This window comes from Eleutherodactylus coqui, chromosome 1 (assembly GCF_035609145.1).
Source record: "Eleutherodactylus coqui strain aEleCoq1 chromosome 1, aEleCoq1.hap1, whole genome shotgun sequence".
Taxonomy (NCBI): Eukaryota; Metazoa; Chordata; class Amphibia; order Anura; family Eleutherodactylidae; genus Eleutherodactylus; species Eleutherodactylus coqui.
In genome coordinates, this window is record NC_089837.1 from 100,042,512 (window position 1) to 100,065,113 (window position 22,602).

Below are 22,602 nucleotides of genomic sequence, written 5' to 3' on the forward strand. Positions count from 1 at the left end.
GCCGAAGCCCACCTGCATTTAATCTGACGTTAGCTCTGCTGTCCAGGGCACTGCAATGGGATACATTTATGTACAGCCGGTGGGTTCCAGGGAGCCACCCATGCTGTGGGTGCACACGGAATTCCCATTGCGGAGTTGTACCTGCCTGTGACTATTTATAAAAAAACGCGGTCTGACTGGGGCATGCAGACACCTTGACAGAATGAATAGTGTGTGGCACATAGGTTCCCCATTGCTATGCCCACGTGTGCAGCTCCAGATGGAGGTGGCACAGGATTGGATTTCGCATTGCTTCTGTACAGCATTGTGGACTATCGCCCCGCCCCTTTTAAAGAGGGTCGCTGCCTAGCCGTGCCAACCCTCTGCAGTGTGTGCCTGCTTTTCCTCTGGCAGATGCACTTATAAATAGACATGAGGGTGGCGTGGCATGAGGGCAGCTGAAGTCTGGGCAGGGACAGTTTGGTGTGCGCTGTGGACACTGGGTCGTGCGGGGGGGGGGGGGTTGGTCAGCATGTAACCCAGGAGAAGTGGCAGCGGAGTGTCATGCAGGCAGTGATTGTGCTTTGTTGGAGGTAGTCTGGTGCTTAGCTAAGGTATGCATTGCTAATGAGGTCTTTTCAGAAGTAAAAGTTGTTGGGAGGGGGGGGGCCCACTCTTGCCGGTATTGTGGCTTAATAGTGGGACCTGGGAACTTGAGATGCAGCCCAACATGTAGCCCCTCGCCTGCCTTATCTGTTGCTGTGTCGTTCCCATCACTTTCTTGAATTGCCCAGATTTTCACAAATGAAAACCTTAGCGAGCATCGGCGATATACAAAAATGCTCGGGTCGCCCATTGACTTCAATGGGGTTCGTTACTCGAAACGAACCCTCGAGCATCGCGAAAAGTTCGTCTCGAGTAACGAGCACCCGAGCATTTTGGTGCTCGCTCATCTCTAATTACTATGCATTTCTACTAAGGATTATATGTTTGTAGATGCAACTATTTTTGTGGTAATGAGTAAATGAAAAGCAACACAAGATCATGTTCCTGCATGAAAGAATGGGTGTTACGTTTTCCTTACACCCTCTGAAATGTGATGTATGAAATTTGTAAAGCTGCATGACCAATCCACAAACAGTAGGATAATTGGTGACTAGTGATTCATTTATAACTAGAGATGAGCGAACACCAAAATGTTCGGGTGTTCGTTATTCGGAACGAACTTCCCGTGATGCTCGAGGGTTCGTTTCGAACAACGAACCCCATTGAAGTCAATGGGCGACCAGAACATTTTTGTATTTCGCCGATGCTCGCTAAGGTTTTCATGTGTGAAAATCTGGGCAATTCAGGAAAGTGATGGGAATGACACAGTGACGGATAGGGCAGGCGAGGGGCTACATGGTGGGCTGCATCTCAAGTTCACAGGTCCCACTATTAAGCCACAATAGCGGCAAGAGTGCCCCCCCCCCCCCCACTGTCAGCATAAAGATCGTCCTCCTCTGGCACAGCTGTAACAGCTGTAGCAGAGAAGAACGATGTTTGCCCATTGAATTCAATGGAGCGGCAATACAGCATGTTCCACTGAATGCAATGGGCTGCCGGCGATCGCAGGATGAATGGTCGGAAAGGGGTTAAATATATAACCCCTTTCCTGCAATTCATCCAGAAATGTGTTACACTAAAAATATATACCGGCGTATAAGGCGACGGGGCGTATAAGACGACCCCCCAACTGTCACCTTATACGCCGGCAATACAGTGGAGCAAAGAATAAAAAGCATTACTTACGTTTTTAGATGATCTGCGGTGCTCCTGCAGGCTGTCACTCCCTCCTAATCCACGGCAGACAAGCTTTCTCTATGAAAGGCTTTAAATCCCTGCCTCCAGGAAGACACGTGCCTTCAGCCAATCACAGCCAATGACAATGATGTCATTGAATGGCTGTGATAGGCTGTGTTTCTGGAGGCGGGGATTTCAAGCCTTGAAATCCCCGCCTCCAGAAACACAGCCAATCACAGCCATTCAATGACATCATTGTCATTGGCTGTGATTGGCTGAAGGCACGTGTGCTTCTGGAGGCAGGGATTTAAAGTCTTTCGTGGAGAAAGCAATACTCTGCCGTGGACCAGGAGGGAGTGACAGCCTGCAGGAGCGCCGCAGATCATCTAAAAACGTAAGTAATGATTTTTATTCTTTGCTCCACTGTATTACCGGCGTATAAGGTGACAGTTGGGGGGTCGTCTTATACGCCCTGTCGCCTTATACGCCGGTATACATTTTTAGTGTAACACATTTCTGGATGAATTGCAGGAAAGGGGTTATATATTTAACCCCTTTCCGACCATTCATCCTGCGATCGCCGGCAGCCCATTGCATTCAGTGGAACATGCTGTATTGCCGCTCCATTGAATTCAATGGGCAAACATCGTTCTTCTCTGCTACAGCTGTTACAGCTGTGCCAGAGAAGAAGGATTTGTCTTCTATATGTTCTCAATGGGGTCAGCGCTGCTGCCGCTGGCCCCATTGAGCGCATATAGAATGCATCCATAGCGAGCAGCGGGAGGGGCAGATTTCAATACTCGGGTGACACCTTATCTCCCCAGCCACTCACAGCAGGGGGGTGGTATAGGGCTTAAACGTTGCAGGGGGAAGTTGTAATGCCTTCCCTGTCTTTATATTGGCCAAAAAAAGCGCTAACGTCTCAGGGAAGAAAGTTTAATTTATCAGAACACCGCATGGTGTTCGTTACGAATAACGAACATCCCGAACACCCTAATATTCGCACGAATATCAAGCTCGGACGAACACGTTCGCTCATCTCTATTTATAACTGAACGTTTATTAGTAATATTAAAATAACTGATGTTTATTTGCCCAATTGTATTACTCTTCCACTTACATATTACACATTTTTAGAGACTGTTCAGATCAACATTAAGGCCAGTCTCACACAGCCATTAGTAAAAATGCAGCGTTTTACAGCGTTTTCTAATGGCGTTTTCAAATGTGTTTGACAGTGTTTTTAACACATCCCATAACAACAATGGGTAATGTGGTTTGTTACAAATTCCTGAAAAACACTAAAATAGAACAGACAGCATTCGAAAAGCATAGCATTAGAAATACCGAGCTAAAACGCATTATCTGAGTAGCCAGATTGAAATAAATAGAAAGTCAGGGCAGCGCTCTTAGCAGGCGTTCTAAACGCTGTAAAAAAAATGCCTGAGCGTGAGTGGTCTTAAGGGGTTCTCCCTCTTCTAGCTATTTTGCTGCAGGAAGCAGAACGCTCCATACATTGTACAGTGCTTCGAGTTGGTACTGCAGGCTGAGTTTTATTCACTTCAATAGGATTCAGCTTGCAGTACCAACCTGGGCCACTGAGCAATGTATGGAGCTGTAAGCTTCCGGCAATAAAATAGATAGAAGTAACAACTTCTTCAATGGGGTTTCTTCTCTTGGATTTACTCTCAGAATAGAAAATGCACCATAATATTCAGTATGGTTACAGTATGAAAGATGCTACTGTATTTACACTTAAACATGTTTAAACATATACAAATTAGCATATATCTATATATATTTACACTTATGCATACACATTCTATCAAATTTATCTCACACACATACGGTGGATATAAAAAGTCTACACACCCCTGTTAAAAAAATCCAACAAAGATGAATCATTTTGGCCTTATTTCCACCTTCAGGGCTTATTCACAGTGCGATAGACACAACTACGCTCGGCAGTATGGAGCATAGCTGTGCCTGAATGAGGGAGATTTCTTCTTCTTTGCCGGCAGTTCAAACTCCATGCCAGAGCGCAGGAGTTTGTAAAAAGAGGCGGGAAGATAGCGACTGCCCGATCTTCCCCACACGTAGTTTAACTAGGAAAGATAGGGAAGATCCTTTATTTTCTCGGCTGTACAAATCACAGCTGGGAAAAGAGGTGAAAAGGAAACATTGAAATCCCATAGAGATCAGTGGTTTTGTCCCGTCATATAGCTTTGATTATCGCGTCTGTATAAGAGGACAAAACCGAGCTCTTCTGACTCCGCCCTCAATGTGAGCCGTTATCTGTATAACTCCATTGAAAAACAAACTGAGATCATTTAGAGCATAAACAGACCAGGTTTTTGCGTGCGGGAAAATCACACCCGCAAAACATGACTTCAATGGTTTCGTTCTCACAAGCGTGTTTCTCGCACGCAGAAATTCTAAATGCAAAAAAAGATAGGCTCTGCCCTATCTTTCTCTATTTTTTTTTTTTTTTGTAAACGCTGAACAGTTATAACTCGCTCATGTTCAAAAACGCTCTGTTGCGGTGAGCATATGTTCGTCTATTTAAACCCTAAGGTTGGTTTCATATGGCAGTATGTGCAACTACGTTTGCCACTACGGAGCATAGTTGCGCATGATTGAGTTTTTATTTTCACGCCAGCCTTTCAAACTCTGCGCCATAGCATAGGAGTTTGAAAAAAATCAATGGATTTCAGTGGTTTCGTTTTCACTGTTGGGATTTGGTCTGTTCATTGTACAGGCGAGATAAGATAGAACCTGCCCTATCTTCCACGCATGTAGTGAATACTTTGTGCAGAAATATCGGCCGGCACCTATCTTCCCGCGGTTATTTTTAAACTCCTGCGCTCTGGTAAGGAGTTTGAAAAGTTGGCAAGGGAAAGGTTTTCCCCTCGTTCAGGCTCAACTATGTTCCTTGCCGCCGAGCGTAGTTGCACCCACGCTCATCTGAATAAGGCCTTAGGGGAACACCCTCTTATATTTGGGATGTGGTTGTGTTTAGAATCAGCCAATCACATTTAAACTCATGTTAAACACTGCTGAGGAATAAATAAGCAAAAACACTGTAATAAATTATTGATTAAAACATTTCTGCATTGCAACTGCTTAAAACAGAGTTGCCAAGTGATCCGCCATGATACCTTCCAGCTGGACAGTTATGTAAACAAAATATGTATTGTTTTGGATTAAACCAATCGTAAAACTTATACGCAGGTCTAGATGACCATCTTCCAAGCTCAGGTCTCACCAGCGTATGCACAATAATGCACGCTTAAACACAGCACATTTACACCATGAACGGCGCAGTTTTGAAAGACTTTTTGCACATATTACTGTATTTTTTGCACTTGCATGGCTATTTCACATGGGTGCAGGACACAGCCACGCCCAAATTTAAAAAGCTTTTTAGCCTAATTAGTTTTAGATGTTTTCTTTTTCCATGAAATTGCGCAGCATATTGCGCAATCATATGGATATTGACTTACAAAGATAGAGCATGTTGCATTTTTTTGCGCATGCATGGAATGCAATTGATTCTATTCTCTGCATTTTGTGCCAGGCTGTGGATAAGGGCACCTTCACAGGACCGTGTTTGCATTTGTATTTTCGCATGCAAAATCTGAACACGCTAAACACATAGAATAGAACCCATTAACTCATGTGGAGGAGCCCTTAGAGTGGCATCCCATGAGCATATGCGCAAAACGCACACAATAGTGTGATTTTTTTTGTTGTTGTTGTGCCATGAAAGTGTATTGCGTGTACCTGCGCATTTTTCTGTCCTTTTTCACTGACTGGGTCTATTCACATGGGCAGGTGACACAGTCGTGCCACCAGTTGAAAGGCTGTGTAGCCTAATTAGTCCCTGATGGTCTTTTCCCTATGAAATCTCTTAGCCTATTGCACAATTGTTCGGGTTTTGGTGTACATCTGCGCACTCCCATGCACTACTATGGTGCCATTGGTGTGCAAATGCGCACTAAAATAGAGCATGCAGCGTTTTTTTTGGTGCACGCAGTTAGAGAGATTGATGGAGCCCATTAAAAACAAATGCGCGTGCAAATATGCCCCTGGGAAACTGCCCAGTGGGTGACTTTAGATGACTGTATTTGCTATATTATTTTGCGCATTTGCGCACTTAAGGCACAATAAAAGCCTATGGGGGTGCCAAAATTGAGGGGTGTGCAGTTCATTGCGCACCCGATCCCAGCAAAATTGCGCAATGAACTCCACAATTAGCAGGAATATCGATAACACTGAGAACTAATTAGGCTGTACAGCCTTTTTAATCACGGAGAGTGTGTCCTGCGCCGATGTGAACAGTCCCAGGCAGTGCAAAAAGTGCAGTGAAATGCGCTAAAACATGCAAAAAATCATATTATCGCAGGTGATTTTGTGCTTATGCTTGTCTGAAGCTCAGTCTTTACATCATTGTGCATGAATCAGTCTACGACATCCAGTATGTATGCACAGTGTGTAGGAGTATTGTGGCGGTACAGTCATATTAAACCCATAAGCCTTTGTCAATATTCCAGAATGGATGGAGTTCTTGTTATTTTATATACTAGACTCTTGAGTTTGGTCCTTGATTAATTGTTTTTTAAACCTTGGAAATAGTGAAGCTTTCTCCCAAAATTCCTTTGCCACAAAATAATAGCAGATGCTATCCAGGCAGCAATTTAGGTCACTAAGACCTTGGGCGGCATAGTAAATATCATTAATCAGCTTTATAAGTGAGCAATCTGAACCTATAGATTCAATGACAAACCTTACAATATTTCCAGTAGAAAAGGGCAAGAAACAAAACAAGAAGATTGCCAGATTAGTTTTTACTATGCTGATGGATTTCTTAATGTCCTTCTCTTCATTCATACTTGTCTTCTCCTTCTTCTTTAGGGTCAGTATGATTTGGGTTGAGCAGAAAATTAGTATCACCATTGGGAGACAAGACCCAAAGACAGTAAAATAGAGAGCTCTTTTCAAAGGCATTACCGTATCTTTTCGGAAGCAAGATTCACCATTTCGCCATTTTGCGCCAAGCGCAAGGTACAGACGTATTGAAATATAGACTAGCCAGATAATCCCACAAGCCAAGGCTGCTTTCTTTGGAGAACGTAAGGTCCTTGCTTTAATTGGAAACTTAATAGCCACATATCTATCCATAGATATTAAAGTGATGACAGCAATGCCCATGTATGTGTTCATAAAATAAACAGAAAGAAGAGCATTACACCATGAATCGCCCAGAGGCCATGGATGTTGAGTGGTATATATACGGAAAGGGAGGGTGAACAGCAGGCAGCAATCACTAAACAGAAGACTCATCATGAATACTCTTGTCTCAGTCCACTTCTTCATCTTGAAGCAAAAAACCCAAACAGCAAGTGAGTTGAATATTGTTCCGAAAATAAAGACACATGTAAGTAGAGTTATCAAGAAAATCTCTACTTTTGGGTTTCCTGTTTTCATGATCTCAGAGCAGTTTGTATTGTTGTAAATGGCTGCAATAAAACATAGTTACATCGTTAGTACCAGTGAAGAAGACATTTGTCCACCAAGTTCAATCAGAGATAAGATTTGGATGAAGGTAGGGACAGGCGTAAATCTTAGAACTTTTTTATGATCCAGAGATAAAAAAAGCATAATGTCCAAACCATTCTGCCCTTAAAGAAAGAAGTTTCCTACGTGGCGGTCAAACTGGATCAACATCCGTAAAAGAATTCTATACATGAGCATAAGTGTTGGACTTATTTTCTTCTAAGAAATCATATAAGCCTTTCTTGAACCCAATTGTTTCTGCTAAAACCACTTTGTGAGATGACTATTTTACACATTTGAAGCTATTATTGTAAAGATACCATCTCTCAAGAATGAATCTTTTCTCTGAAGTCTAAGTTAGTGCAGAGAAATGGCCTATCCTTGTCTTATAGACCATTTCTCTACACATTTTGCATGTCTGCTCTATGACATTTATTTTCAAGACCAAATCAATGGATACTTTTGGGGGCCAGAAGTATTTAAACAGTGACACAATTTTCATAATTTAGTCTCTATACACCATCACAATGGATTTGCAATAAAGCAAGATGTGATTGAAACACAGAATTTCAACTTTAATTCAAGGGGTTTAACAAAAATATTGCAATAATGGTTTGGGAATTACTGCGATGTTACACATAGTCTCTCCATTTTCACAGGCTCAAAGCCATTTGATGGTTTGGTGGGGCCTTTTGAGTTATCAATTAATAGTTGCCATAGGGATCTGCCATGATATCATAGCTTCTAGCTGGATAGTTATGTAAAAAATATGCATTGTTTTTTTTTTATTAAACCAATTGTAAAACTAATATGCAGGTCTAAATTACCATCTTCCAAGCTTAATCTAGCCAGGCTGTGGATAAGAGTCAGCCTGGCTGGAATATTACGCTCAGTCTTCACATCATTGTGCATGGATCAGTCTATGACATCCAGTATGTATGCACAGTGTGTAGGAGTATTGTGATCCATGGCGGTACAGGCATATGAAACTCGTAAGCCTTTGTCAATATTCCCGACTGGACGCAATACTTCTCATTCTATAAACTAGACTCTGGCATTTGGCCCTTGATTAATTGTATTTTCAACTTTGGAATCAATGAAATATTTTCCCAGAATTCCTTTGCCACAAAATAATAGCAGATGCTATCCAGGCAGCAGTTTATGTCACTAAGACCTTGAGCAGCATAGAATATATCATTAATAAACTTTATAAGTGAGCAATCTGAACCTATAGATTCAATGACAAACCTTACAATATTTCCAGTAGAAAAGGGTAAGAAACAAAACAAGAAGATTGCCAGATTAGTTTTTACTATGCTGATGGATTTCTTAATTTTCTTCTTTTTATTTACACTCATCTTCTTCTTTAGGGTCAGTATTATTTGTGTGGAACAGAAAATTAGTATGACCATTGGGAGACAAGTCCCGAAGACAGTAAAATACAAAGCTCTATTCAAAGGTTTTTCTGTTTCTTTTCGGAAGCAAGATTTGCTGAGTCGCCTATCTGTGTCAAGCCCAAGGTACAGACGTATTGTGATATAGACTAGCCAGATGATCCCACAAGCCAAGGCTGCTTTCCTTGGAGAACGTAAGGTCCTTGCTTTGATTGGAAACTTAATAGCCACATATCTATCCATAGATATTAAAGTGATGACAGCAATGCTCACGTATGTGTTCATAAAATAAACAGAAAGAAGAGCATTACACCATGAATCGCCCAGAGGCCATGGATGTTGAGTGGTATAGATGCGGAAAGGGAGAGTGAACAACAAGCAGCAATCGCTAAACAGAAGATTCATCATGAATACTCTTGTTTCAGTCCACTTCTTCATCTTGAAGCAAAAAACCCAAACAGCAAGTGAGTTGAATATTGTTCCAAAAATAAAGACACATGTAAGCAGAGTTATCAAGAAAATCTCTACTTTTGGGTTTCTTGTTTTCATGATCTCAGAGCAGTTTGTATTGTTGTAAATGGCTGCAATAAAACATAGTTACATCGTTAGTACCAGTGAAAGTAGACATGTGTCCACCAAGTTTAATCAGGGATAGGATTTGGATGAAGGAAGGGAAAAGGGTAAATCTTAAAACTTTTTTCTGATCCAGAGGGCAAAAAAACCCCATAAATGTCCAAACCATTCTGCCCTTAAAGAAAGAAGTTTTCTAAATGACGATCAGACTGGATAAACATTCATACAAGAACTCTATACGTTTGTGTTGGGGTTATTTTCTTCTAAGAAATCATATAAGCTTTTCTTGAAGCCACCAATTGTTTCTGCTAAAACCACTTTGTGAGACGACTATTATTGTAAAGATATCATCTCTCAAGATTGAATCTGCTCTCTGAAGTTGGAGTTAGTGCAGAGACCATTTCTCTATTAATTTTGCATGTCCTACCAATGACATTTATTCTCCAGACCTAATAAATGGACACAGTTGGGGGCCAGAAGTATTTTAGCAGTGACACAATTTTCATAATTTAGTCTCCGTACACCATCACAATGAGTTTGCAATAAAGCAAGATGGGATTGAAATGTAGACTTTCAGCTTTCATTCAAGTGATTTAACAAAAATATTGCAATAATGTTTTTCGAATTACAGTTGAATTTCATAGGGTCAAAAGTAATTAGAAAATTTACAATAAGCCGTTCCATGGTTTGGTGTGCCATTTTAACTTATCATTTCACAACAACTTAAAGAGTAATTCTGAGACCAAAGTCAAATTCCAAAATAGTTATAAATCATCTCACAGTCCTGTAGTAAATCCATCAATTGCTTTTCTTCAGCTTTTTCTGCTGTCCTCATCATTCAATCCAATTAGTGTATTACTACAGCAGGACAGCATGAGTGCATAATACTACTCAACATCTAGCTGCTCACACCATCTTCTGACCGGTGGCTCACTGACAAGCGCAAACATCTCTCTCGCACGGGATCTCGCCACTCCCAAAGGTCTTCTCCCCGCCTGCTCTCTGACAAGTGCAAACCCCGCTGTAACCCTGTATCTCGCAGCTCACACCACCTTCTCCTCCCAGGCTCACTCAGACCAAAGGATCACCGGATGCAGATGAGTCGGCGTGGCCTGGTAGTTCCCTGTAACTGACAGCGGCCAACCCATATCTCCACCCATACATCCAGTGGAGACAAGATACACCAGTACTGGGAACCATGTGCGGCACTATTAAAAGTTTTTTTTTTTTAATATAAGTATTACAGATAGGAAAAAGCAAAGGTGTCTGTGTGGTGAACCCTGAAGAGACAAGTTAAATCCTTGAGAAGTTGTCATGTCAATCTGGACAGGATGGAGAAAAAAAGCACAACGCTAATCAAAGATGCTATTTAAGGCACTGTCCCCCACTAGTGGATGCCTGGGGAAATAGTCTCCCTAGTGTGCAAAGGTGTTGTGATGTTTTGACAGTTAACCTTGTTTTTATCCATGCCTGTTCCACTCAGGTTTCTGGTTTCCTCCACTCATGGCTTTGACCACACTAAGGCCCAATGCCCACAGGAGGATTTGAATTGTGTAATCCGCGAGGACATCCGCGTGGAGCATCTGCAATTCAAGCCACTCATAAAGCATGCAGATTTGATTTGTGGACCTTTTGGGTGTTGAAATCAAATCATAGCATTCTCCATTTCAGGGAGGTTCCCGCACAAATGGCTTCCATTGAATTCAAAGGAAGCTGTCCGATCCATGGCCTGTCTGAAATTGACATTGCGGATGGGCCGCAGATTTCGTGGGAAAACAGGAGTTTGAGAAAAAACTCTCTACTGCGCATGTGCGCCGGCACTTCCGCACACATCTGCAGTAGAGGAAAAAGAAGACCTGGACGGATAAGCAGGGTCCTCCGCCGTAGGCAGGGTGGGATTCTGCTGCAGGTTCCCACATGGAGAATCTAACCTGCCCGTGGACATGAGCACTTATTCTGCTGCGGGTTCCCACATGGAGAATCTAACCTGCCCGTGGACATGAGCACTTATTCTGTCTGCCGCCTGCAAGAATTCTGCCTGTCTTGACCTCAGCTCCACTCTATTACTAGATCTCTGTCTACTCCTTCAGAGCGGCACTCATTCACATTTAATACCTAAATAAAATTGTGCAACTGTTGTTTTTACTAACCACATAAAAATACAAGATTCTTATCACATATTTTGATCAAAACATGCAGGTCCATCTGCCATGTACAGGTGAACCTGTTTCAGTTGCTTTATTTGTTGCAGCCATAGCTTAAGTCCATCTTCATATTTAAAGGGGTTGTCCCGCGCCGAAACGGGTTTTTTTTTTTTTTTTTTCAATAGCCCCCCCGTTCGGCGCGAGACAAACCCGATGCAGGGGTTTAAAAAAAAAACCCGCATAGTACTTACCCGAATCCCCGCGCTCCGGTGACTTCTTACTTACCTTGCGAAGATGGCCGCCGGGATCTTCACCCACGGTGGACCGCAGGTCTTCTCCCATGGTGCACCGTGGGCTCTGTGCGTTCCATTGCCGATTCCAGCCTCCTGATTGGCTGGAATCGGCACACGTGACGGGGCGGAGCTACGAGGAACAACGCTCCAGCACGAGCGGCCCCATTCAGAAGGGAGAAGACCGGACTGCGCAAGCGCGTCTAATCGGGAGATTAGACGCTGAAATTAGACGGCGCCATGGAGACGAGGACGCTAGCAACGGAGCAGGTAAGTGAATAACTTCTGTATGGCTCATATTTAATGCACAATGTATATTACAAAGTACATTAATATGGCCATACAGAAGTGTATACCCCCACTTGCTTTCGCGGGACAACCCCTTTAATTTATTTGTTGGAAGTGCTGAATTTAGGTCCTTTTACATTAAATATTGGAATGCATGAACAATAACTGAGTCATCTGCTTTCAAACGTGATCTGTTTACATGTTCAGATAATGTAGTCATTTTGCTTGTTCAATTAATTGTTGGCCTGTCCTGCCAAACAATTTTCCTCTCCTCCTGGTCTAAGAATGATAACTTTTTACATGAAACAACCGGCAAGCAACAACCTATCATTCTCATGCCTGGATAAAATGAATAATAAATAAGAAGCAAACAAATTTGTTCGATTATTGGCCATGTTTACAGTGAGCAATTATCATTCAATTTTGCACAATTCAATGATTAACTGAATGATAATTATTCGGTGTAAAAGGGCCCTTTGTTCTTTCTATGCATTTGCATTGGTGGCTGCCTTCACTTTTGTCTTGCACTCCAATCACTTATTTGTTCCAGGCGTTTTAATGAGTATATAGCCAAGTATTCTACTTCCCCATTTCAAGGCATTTGGCCCAAAGAGAGATGTCTTTAAAGGCCCATTTAGACACAACAATTATCACTCAAAATTCACTGAAAAGCCATCTTTTGAGTGATAATCTTTGCATGTAAATGTGCCGATCTTTCAGTTTTCTGTCGAAATATGGATTTCAGTTGAGCTTGATTGCATTGTCTCAGCTGTTCTCAGCTGTCAGCTCTGCCGGCAGGACAAAGAAAATTTATTCAGAGAACACTGGGTGGTCATCTGAATAGATTCAGCTCCCGGTAGCGCACAGGCTTGGTACTAATAGGCATTAGTGCTAGTTAGTAGATTATGCAAAATGATCGCTCAAACGCCATCTTGGATGTGGAAGACTTCTGTCCTCCCAATATGAGCTCTAAGAGGCTTCTGGCCAGGAGTAGCTGAATTCCTTGGGAGCGCTGCAAAAGCTCCTGGATCCAACAATCCTGATCTCCGAAACTCATGGGGTGCTGCAGATGAGGGCCTCTGTGGAGACATATTCCTCTCAGTGTGAGGAGGAGGGCTACCAGAGTTCTGTGGAGAGGGAGCAGTAGAAGAGGAGTCAGACATGTGACCGGCGCCATCTTCCCCACATCCTGCTGAGAGCCACGTAAGGGGAAGAAGTCATCCACCTTACCTGGCGCCTGTTTAGCCGCACGCTTCCTGAACATGTCAGGGGTCACAAGGTTGAGTATAGAGGATTTTGGAAGACCACATCTGGTGTCGCTTGAAGTAACTTGGATGATCTTTCAGAGAGCTCCAGGAGACATGTCCGTCCTAGAGCTCATTCAAGCCCCGCACCCCCTAGATCTATTCCTCAGCCAAAATAGGGTTTTTTTGTAGAGTGGATCCACTGCTGTTTAGATAATAGCAAAAATTGACTTTATCTATAGCACTTGACTTTTCTGCCTACTACCCAAGTTTTTCAGTACTCAGATATCCTAATGAATTTTAGTAGAGCCAAATTATGTAACAACCAAATTGTTAAAAGAATAAATATATGCTGTACATATCTATACAAAAAGGAAACACAAATTCAAGACTAGGCACTGATCAACAGATGACAGGAACAGAATAGTAATGTTGATCAGATGACAATAAAGACAACAATGATGGAAGTAAGATAATCGAGCAAATGATAATGAAAAGAGAAACAACAAACTCATAATACATAATCGTAGCATTAGTTCTTCCTAAATCTCTCTAAACCATTCTTAACACTGACCTTAACACCGGACACCACTGTCTCTAAGCCACCCTCAGATATCCCTATTGGCAGGCCTACCTGAAACACTGTCCCTGACAAATAATGAGAGGTTACTAGGATTCTGAGATAAGAAAGTCAAACTAAGCAAAACCAAAATAAGAGCAGGCAGATAAGATGGGCAATGTTTAGTCTGCCAATTCACTAAATAAATTGGAGTTTACAACCACACAGCTGTGATAGATTAAAGCGAAGAGCTAAGAGCATATTCTAAAGAGAATTCTGAGAGTTCAGAGTCCACCCTTTTAGTTATTTCATTTCCAGACAATCTGACCATAAAAAGGGTTGTTTCACGAAACAATCCCTTCTTATAAAGAAGCCAGATTGACTTGTCTAATCCCTTGTGTTCAGCAGTTGTCATAGGGGAAATCCTTGTCTAGGCATACATTTTCCCTGCATGCCAGTCATTCAAATTAGTGGTCATCTAAATAATGCACTGCCATGACGGGTCCAATAGAGCAGCTCTCCTTTTTGAAAAATAGAGATGGTTCTTGAGCTGGTGAAACACCTTTATGAAGTTCATATGTGCTAATGGAGAATAAAGACAATGGTTGTTTTTGTAAGACAGCACCTTTTTCAGTGTCAAATTTATCATTATTTAAAGGAGTAGTGTAGTTGCAAACTATTAATGGCTTATTAATGGCCACCCGGGACTCCCCCTGGTCAGCTCTTCACTGGGCCAGTGTACTCATGCACTTAGTTGATTTCTGCGGGAAGCAGACAGTTCTGTTCTCACTGCTATGGCCAGGTTTGGTATTACAGCCTTTTCACTTTAATAGAAACTTTGCCTGGAATATCAAAATTGTCCACTTGTCCAGTTAGAACAGAACTGTCTACTTCCTGTAGAAATCAGCTCAGTGCATAAGCACACTGGCCCAGCGCATAATAACTTTTTTTCCACAAGACTTCTGTTCTATTCAGTAATTCCAGCAACCTGATTGGTTGTTTGGTGAATCAGCCAACCCAAACAACCAATCACTGTGAATCAGCCAACTCAAACAACCAATCAGTTTGCTGGAATTGTGAATCAGCCAACCCAAACAACCAATCAGGTTGCGAATAGAGCAGAAGTCTTGTGGGAGAAGCTAATATGCTGGCCCAGCAAAGAGTTTGCTTGGTGGCAGACCCCTGTTGATCTACTATTGATGCCCTCTCCTGTGTATAGGCCATCAATAGTTTTAAAACTGGACAATGCCTTTAATATTTCTACTTTTTAAATGCTATTTAGTATCATTTTGTACTTAACATCCTTATGTACTTAACCCCTTAAGGATATGGCCTATTTGGGGCATAAGGACGCAACGATTTTTGGCGAATCTTCCTCTCCATTTTTCAAACGCCATAACCTTTTTATTTTTCGGTCAACACGGCCATTTAAGGGCATGTTTTTTGCATGGCGAACTATAGTTTTTATCGGTGCCATATAAGACTATATTGTAAATTTTTTAATAATTTTTTTATGATAGCATGAAGAGAAAACACATCAATTCTACCATACATTTTTTTTTTTTTTTTTTTACTGCGTTGATCATGCAGCATAAATGACATAATACATTTTTTCCGCGGGTCGGTACGATTATAACAATACCAAAATACTTATATTTTTTTAGATATTTCTACTTTTGCGCAATAAAACCCCTTTTTTTGGAAATTATTTTTTTCTAAATCGCTGCATTCAAAGTCCCATAACTTTTTTATTTTTCCATGGACGGAACTCTGTGAGGGCTTGTTTTTTGTGAGATGAGCTGTATTGTTTTATTGGTACCATTTTGGGGTACTTACACCTTTTATGATCACTTTTAGGGTGCATTCGGACGACCGTATATCGGCCGCGTATTCACGCTTGCCGATATACGGCATCTCTCTCTGCAGGGGGAGGAGGCTGGAAGAGCCAGGAGCAGTGATCTGAGCTCCCACCCCCTCTCCACCCCTGCTGCACTATTTTCAATGAGGAGAGGCAGCACTATTGCAAATAGTGCAGAGGGGGCGGGAGCTCAGAGCACTGCTCCTGGCTCTTCTAGCCTCCTTCCCCTGCAGAGAGAGACGCTGTATATCGGCCGGCGTGAATACCCGGTTGTCTGAATGCGCCTTTATTGTGTTTTTTGGGAGACAAAATGAAAAAAATAAGCATTTTGCCGCAGTTTTTAATTTTTTTTTACACTTTATGCCATGCAGGATAAAAAGCATGTTCAATTTGTTGTACGCGTCATTACGTATACGACGATACCAAATATGTGGGATTTTATTTTAAAAAATATGCTAATATGGGAAAAAGCACAAGAAATTTTTTTTTTTTACATTTTTACTTTTTTTACATAATTTTTATCGTTTTTTACACTATTTATGTTCCTGTAGGGGACTTGTACAATAGCACCTATGATCGCTATGATAAAGCATTGCAGGACTTCTTTGTGAATAAGCCCTTAAGGGGTTAAAGGGATATTCCCATCTTCGAATTTATAGCTAGTCAATGGAATATACTATAAATGCCTTGCGGATTCCACCTTTTAATTAATTTCACTGATTCACAACAGACTGAGTAAAGATAAAAAAACAACAAATGAGCTAACTAGTTACAGAACGAACCATGACTACAAGTCCCGTAGACTTTAATAGAGAGGAATGTATGCAAGGATGACCAGCTCTCCATTGAATTCTATGGGGGTAGTGGCCATTGTGTATTGAAGGAGTGGGAGGCATGGGACTATTCACTTCAAATGTCAGAGGCCCAAAGATGGGGCAACTTTCTGCCATTTATGGCATATCCTGTGAGTATATCATAAATGCTTAAGATGGGAATACTGAGTAAAAACAGATTTCAGTCACTAATGTGTCTTTCACTTTTGCTGCATATCTAAGAAAAAGGGAAGAAAAGGGTTACTGTTTATCATTCCAGACTCACAGGTGAATTCACTAATGATTTTTTGGTTCTTTTAACCCATTAAGAACCAAGCATCGAAATATGCCGTGCTTGGTCCTGAGCTTGAATCCCAGCTGATAGTAAATATAGAACGCAGAAGTAAAACTCCTACAAGAGCAGGTTGGGTGTTCGGCTGTCAGACACAGCCGAGGACCCAAAGAAGAAGACAGAAGCAGGTTTTAACCGCTTCTGCTTTCTCTTTTACAGACTACCTGGCACTGAAGGAGCGCTATATAGAGAATACAGAGAGCAGCACTGCAATTTCCTGCATGGGACCTAGTGATCACATGATTGCCAGCGACCCCACATGTCAGAGCAGCAGAGTGTTAGCAGACCACTGACCAGCTCTGACAGTGACTACTGTCACACTAGGGGGTGGCATTCCCCTGTAACTGGGGCTCCTTTACAGTTAAAAAGTGTGAAATGAAAAAAATACTGTATGAATGCCCCCCAGAGGTCCTATATAATGTCATGAGGAATATAGATGTTAAAAAAAATAGTTATATAAATTAAAAAAATATATATATAAAAAAAAACGGCCCACCGCTCACGCCAACCTAAACCATTGCCATAGCCACCCTGTAATCCGAGATTACACAAATTACAAATCAGAATGTCCTAAACAAAACAGCGAACCCATCCTATAGTTTAATTTTAGCGTAAATATAATCATTTTAAAAATAAAGAACTACAGATTTAGAAAAACTTTTTTTTCTTTAACTTTTTGTACACATTACCCTTAGGCCGCCTGCATACGAACAAATTTTTGCTGTGAAATCTGCGGCGGGCATCCACACTGAGGATCCGCAGCAAATATCGTTCATACATCCTATGGGAAATCGATTCTTTCCGCAATTGGTTTCCACTTGCGGAAGAAAAATCGCAGCATGCTCCATTTTTGTGTGGTGTCTACACAGACGGCTTTCATTGAAGTCAATGGAAGCCGTCCAGCCTCCAGACTGTCTGCAATTGACATTGTGGGCAGGTCATGCATTCCGCGTCATTGCCTAGTTATGATGCGGGAAGAGCAGGAGTTTAAAAAAAAAATGTATACTGCGCATGTCTGACGGCAGCTCACTGCAACCACCTGCAGTGCAGAAGAAACAGGTGTGTGCAGTCACCAGCAGTGATTAGAGACAGAATCCGCTGCGGAAAGTCGCATCCGGAATCTGGCTCTGCTGTGTGCAGGCGGCCTTAGTAAAATTAAAAAAAAACACAGAAAAACATTTAAGTGCAAAAAGGCACTAAAAATGCTGTGGTAATTGTAGTAAAAAGCACTTGTGTGAGAGTGGTCTTAGACAGCATAAACTAGAGCCATAAAGTCTGAAAATGCGCGTGAGCCACAGTTAACAGCATTGAGAGAAATGCCTTACTGCAGAAATCATAAACATTCATACAAAAGGTAGGAGCTGACCCACTGACTTCTATGGGAGAGTATTATCTGACATGTGCAGAGGTTATTGTGCAGGGAGGGGGAGGAGGTAAGCTATGACCATCACCTATTGTGAATGGTGGATCCTATGTTATATATAGGTGTTTAAATTCATTGTAACCCTGCCCATGATGATAATGAGATGATTGCTAAAAAGTTTTCCCTACAGAACAGGAAGTGGCAGACTATTATTAAACTTAATGGTTAGTGTGAAAACTGCAGGATTTCAGGATTTAAAAAAAAATCATGACATTCAAAAATTAAACAAAAAAAATCACCAAAAATTCTTAAATATGTTTATTATGAAAACATAGTTGATTCATGCAAGATGTCATTTTCTGATGACACTTTCCATTTGAAAAGAAGTTCTCAAAACAATGGGGTGACCACCAGCAACCAACCACCTACATCTTAAAATGTGGTTGGGATTACTTGTAGGAAGCAGAAAATACACCTAACTTTTAAGACTGAACCTTGTAGATATTCGAAGAAGCATGGAAAATCCCTGCCAACATTTTTTGAAAGTCTGAAAGCAAACACTTAGAACCCCCAGACTAACTACTGTATATTTTATTCTTTATATAGCTGTCCATTATTTTGACACAATGGCCCAAATCTTTAAAATATATAGAACTAAAAAAAAACAAAAAAAAAACACTACTCATGTACACAATAGATATCAGTGATGTTACATCCCATTATTCCCAGGGCATAGTTTGGAAGAAAATAAAAGGGCTTTTCTGAGTCTTGTAGAGTATACTTTGTCATCTATGTATCTACAGGCCGCTTTCACTCACCACATACAGGTTGCAGAATTTCGATTGTGAATTCCGCACACAAAAGATACGCAAATACATACAGTACAATGTCAGAGAATGGGATTTAATAAATTCATTCACTAAGCATGGGAAAAATCCATTGCAGATTGGAGTCAAGTGGCTTTCAAATCCACAGCATGGTCTACTTGTTGCGAAGAATTCACTGTAAATTCATTTCTTTTAATGCAATGAGTGAAATCTATGGCTAAATACACACCAACATTATGTGCAGATTTCAAAGTGAATTACAGTATGGATTTATGGGGTAGTTTGTGTACTGTATGTGAAGCTACCTTAAAAATTAATGCATAGTTCAGCATAGTTCTGACTCAGAACTGCAAGATAATCTAAAACCTCGAAAGATCAAAAGTAGAAGACTGAGCGGAAATAATTAACCAATTCAGCAGAGTTGACAACAACGGGCAAATGTTATATCTTGTGTTAGCATTTTATTGATAGACTTTTTATCTTACTGTGTGACTTCATCAAGTTACTTTTTATGGACTTCCCAGAAATGCCAGTTTTGCAGTAATACACAGTCAGTGAATTTGTCTATATTATCTTCATGCCACCGCATCCTCCTTCCATTTCACTGATAAATATTGGTAAAAAACACGTAAGGGCACATTCACATTTTGTCTATGCTCTGATGTCATTTCCATTGTTCAGCTCTGTCACAAAAATATGAGTAGTGCCGAATCCAGTACAGGCTAGATCCGTGTGGCGCCGGACCTTATTGACTAAAATCCAGTCTGTCTGACTTCTAGTATGCCTCCAAATTCTGTTTGGCTGAAATAGAGCAGTATGCTGTGCTATTTCTTTCGGGATTTTGTGCCAGATCTGTGCCAGAAACCCCGAACAAAGCTTTCAATGCAGATTTGAAAGTATTGAAAGTAGCCTAAAAAAGACCCATATACTCCAACTGCCTCACTCCCCAACAGAGCTAAAAAATGTAAGACAATGAAAGGCAAAAACGAACAAATACCTAAACTAGTCTTAAATTTCTGAATTTATGATTCTCACATATCCCAGACCACACTTACTAGATACCGATGTAGCAATCCAACTTCGGTATCCAGTGGCGTAACTTGAAGCTCCTGGGCCCCGATGCGAAACTTGTAACAGGACCCCCAACTATAATGCTTTACTCATAGTACTGGGTTCCCTATATGGAGAAGAGAGGCCTTATGGGGCCCCTAAGGGTCCTGGGCCCGGGTGCAACCGCATCCCCTGCACCCTCTATAGTTACGCCCCTGTCGGTATCCTCCAACATCTACCATCGGGGCAATCAGGACAACTTCATGCACAGTAGAGGGTCAACTAATCTTGCCAAAATCGGCAAGTTCAGCCAACATTTATCCAATGTGTATGAACACCTTTACCATACTCTGTACATACTGTAGGACACATAAGAAGTCATCATGCGCTAAGGGATGGAGATACAAGTATATTAGATTCATTGGATGCTAGAGCAAAGTGTATATAGTTAGTATTACATTACAGAAATCACATGGGCATATTTTGGGTTTCAGTCCCAAAAATGCAGCGTATATACACAAGTTTTTATGCGTTCCATATACTTATTACGGTATTTTATCGAGTAAATGCGCACAAAGATAGAACATGCTGCAATTTGTTTCGTTTTACGTGACTGAAATATGCCTCGAAAATTCGCAAATATGAATGGACCCATTGAAATCAACGGGTTCTCTTCACGGGAATTTCATATGCAAAAAAGGTTTGTGCGAATGAGCTCTAGGGGACTGTTTTTGGGATGGGTGAGGGGAAATTCTGCTTCAGAACACATTATTCCCAAAGGTAAGTGTTCATTGTGGTCAAAAAGGAACAATGGAGCACTGGTCAGAAAGTTTATACAGTTGCTCCTTAGCAATTGTCAGTATTGTTTGTGTGCTCGGCAATATTCAGTTGCACATTACTATCAATTTCTGAAGTATTTGCATGGAAATAAGTCACATTTTGCTATTTTTTTATGTAGGCTAATCTAATTTCTCTTGAATATACATAGCACTTACCAGTAGTAGATGAGACAAGATTCGGCAATTTTGAGGTCACAGCCATGTAATCACCAACCTGGATATTTCTATAAAGAATTGCAAAACGTTATCCATATCATTCTGAACCATGTATAAGAAGCAGAGCAGAAACAGAGTCTTATGCAGAGGCAACACACCTTCGGTCCATGGCACAGTCTGTGTAGAAGGGAAATTCAATAGAGCTATATGTCTCAAAATCTGCAGAAATTCTCAAAATGCAGTCTTCAGATTCTTCTTGTCTGTAGTATTTCTTGTCTACCCATCTGTACAAACTGCTCGTTGCATTTTTTTCTGTCCTTCCAAACTAAAAGTTTCTCTTTGCTGGAAGCACTGCAAGTGTTTGATCAGTGTAGTTTATTGCACAACTGACTTGTGACGTGCCCGTGACTCAGATATACAAAGGTGGGAGTGGAAGTTGGAAATGTATCAATGTGCTTATTCTACATGCATGCAAATACAAACAGACAGGAGAAGCAAAATGCAAGAGCTAAGATTACTGCAAATAATATTTAATACGACCCCCCAACCGGACTAGCTAAAGCTGGAATATCATTTATATTCAGTGGGCATGAACATTCCTATGTGGCAAATTCATGTAATCCCCCCCTCTCCCTCAGCTACTTGACTTTTATGATATGTTTGATTGTCTCATGTCATAAAAACTCCTCTTCCAGGGAAGGCAAAGAATAAATTTGCCTTCCAATATTATTTGCTACATCAGTCTACAAAAAAGTTGCCATATTCCATCAGTCACCACAGCATGGAGGCAGAGGTAGGCTGAAATCCATCACAAGCTTAGTTTTTGCTTTTGTCCCTATGCTTGAAAATGTAGCTTTGCTTAGATTGCATGTATGAACAGAAGTTTAAAGAAACTTTATACTGATATTTTTCTTAGAGTAATGACTTTTACTATAGGAAATACAGAATGATTATGAAGTATAATTAATATAATGAAGAAAACAAAGTAACATAGTATAAGAGGCTGAAAAAAGATATATGTCCATCCAGTTTAGTCTATTATAAAACATTGTTGATCCAAGGGAAGGCAAAAATAACCTATAACATAAATGACAATTTCTGTCATTTTCTTCTAGACGTAGAGGACGCCCCTTGTCGGAGTCCTGGGTATAAACAGCTGATGGGAGATAGCTCTGTTTTGTCTTCTGATATATTTATATATAGTTATTAGGTCGCCCCTCAGCCATCTTTTTTTTAAACTAAGTAACCCCAATTTTGATAATCTCTCTGGGTATTGTAGTTCATTCCATTTGTTACTTTAGTTGCCCGCCCTTGCACCCACTCAAGCTCTGATATGTCTGATAAGTAACAAAAATGTTGACCCAACTCCTACCCACAACTGGCGGATGAATATGTATTTCTCTGGAGTTGTCTCGAACTTGTGTATTTTAACTTGCATGCCTATGCTTTAATCACTGTCCAAGTATTGCATGGCTCCCTCAGCCGACTCCTGACTTCTTTAACAGCTCTCTCTCCCTGCAATGAGAGAATTCAAAA

The 22,602-nt window shown here is 41.0% G+C and overlaps 1 protein-coding gene across 2 annotated transcripts; it reads right to left on the bottom strand.

Annotated features, from left to right (window-relative positions):
* Positions 1 to 2,845: 2,845 nt before the first annotated feature.
* Positions 2,846 to 21,431, bottom strand: LOC136623748 (G-protein coupled receptor 35-like). 2 transcript variants are annotated; one of them, XM_066598203.1, is made up of 3 exons: positions 21,225 to 21,431; positions 21,067 to 21,134; positions 2,846 to 7,280 (listed from the first exon to the last, which is right to left on the bottom strand). In XM_066598203.1, the coding sequence occupies exons 1-3, from the start codon at positions 21,233 to 21,235 to the stop codon at positions 6,337 to 6,339; spliced, it is 1,023 nt and encodes a 340-aa protein (XP_066454300.1). In that variant the 5' UTR covers positions 21,236 to 21,431; the 3' UTR covers positions 2,846 to 6,336. The 2 variants fall into 2 exon arrangements, with proteins under 2 accessions (XP_066454300.1, XP_066454301.1); XM_066598204.1 differs by lacking the exon at positions 2,846 to 7,280 and adding an exon at positions 8,355 to 9,292.
* Between the last annotated feature and the right edge of the window lie 1,171 nt (positions 21,432 to 22,602).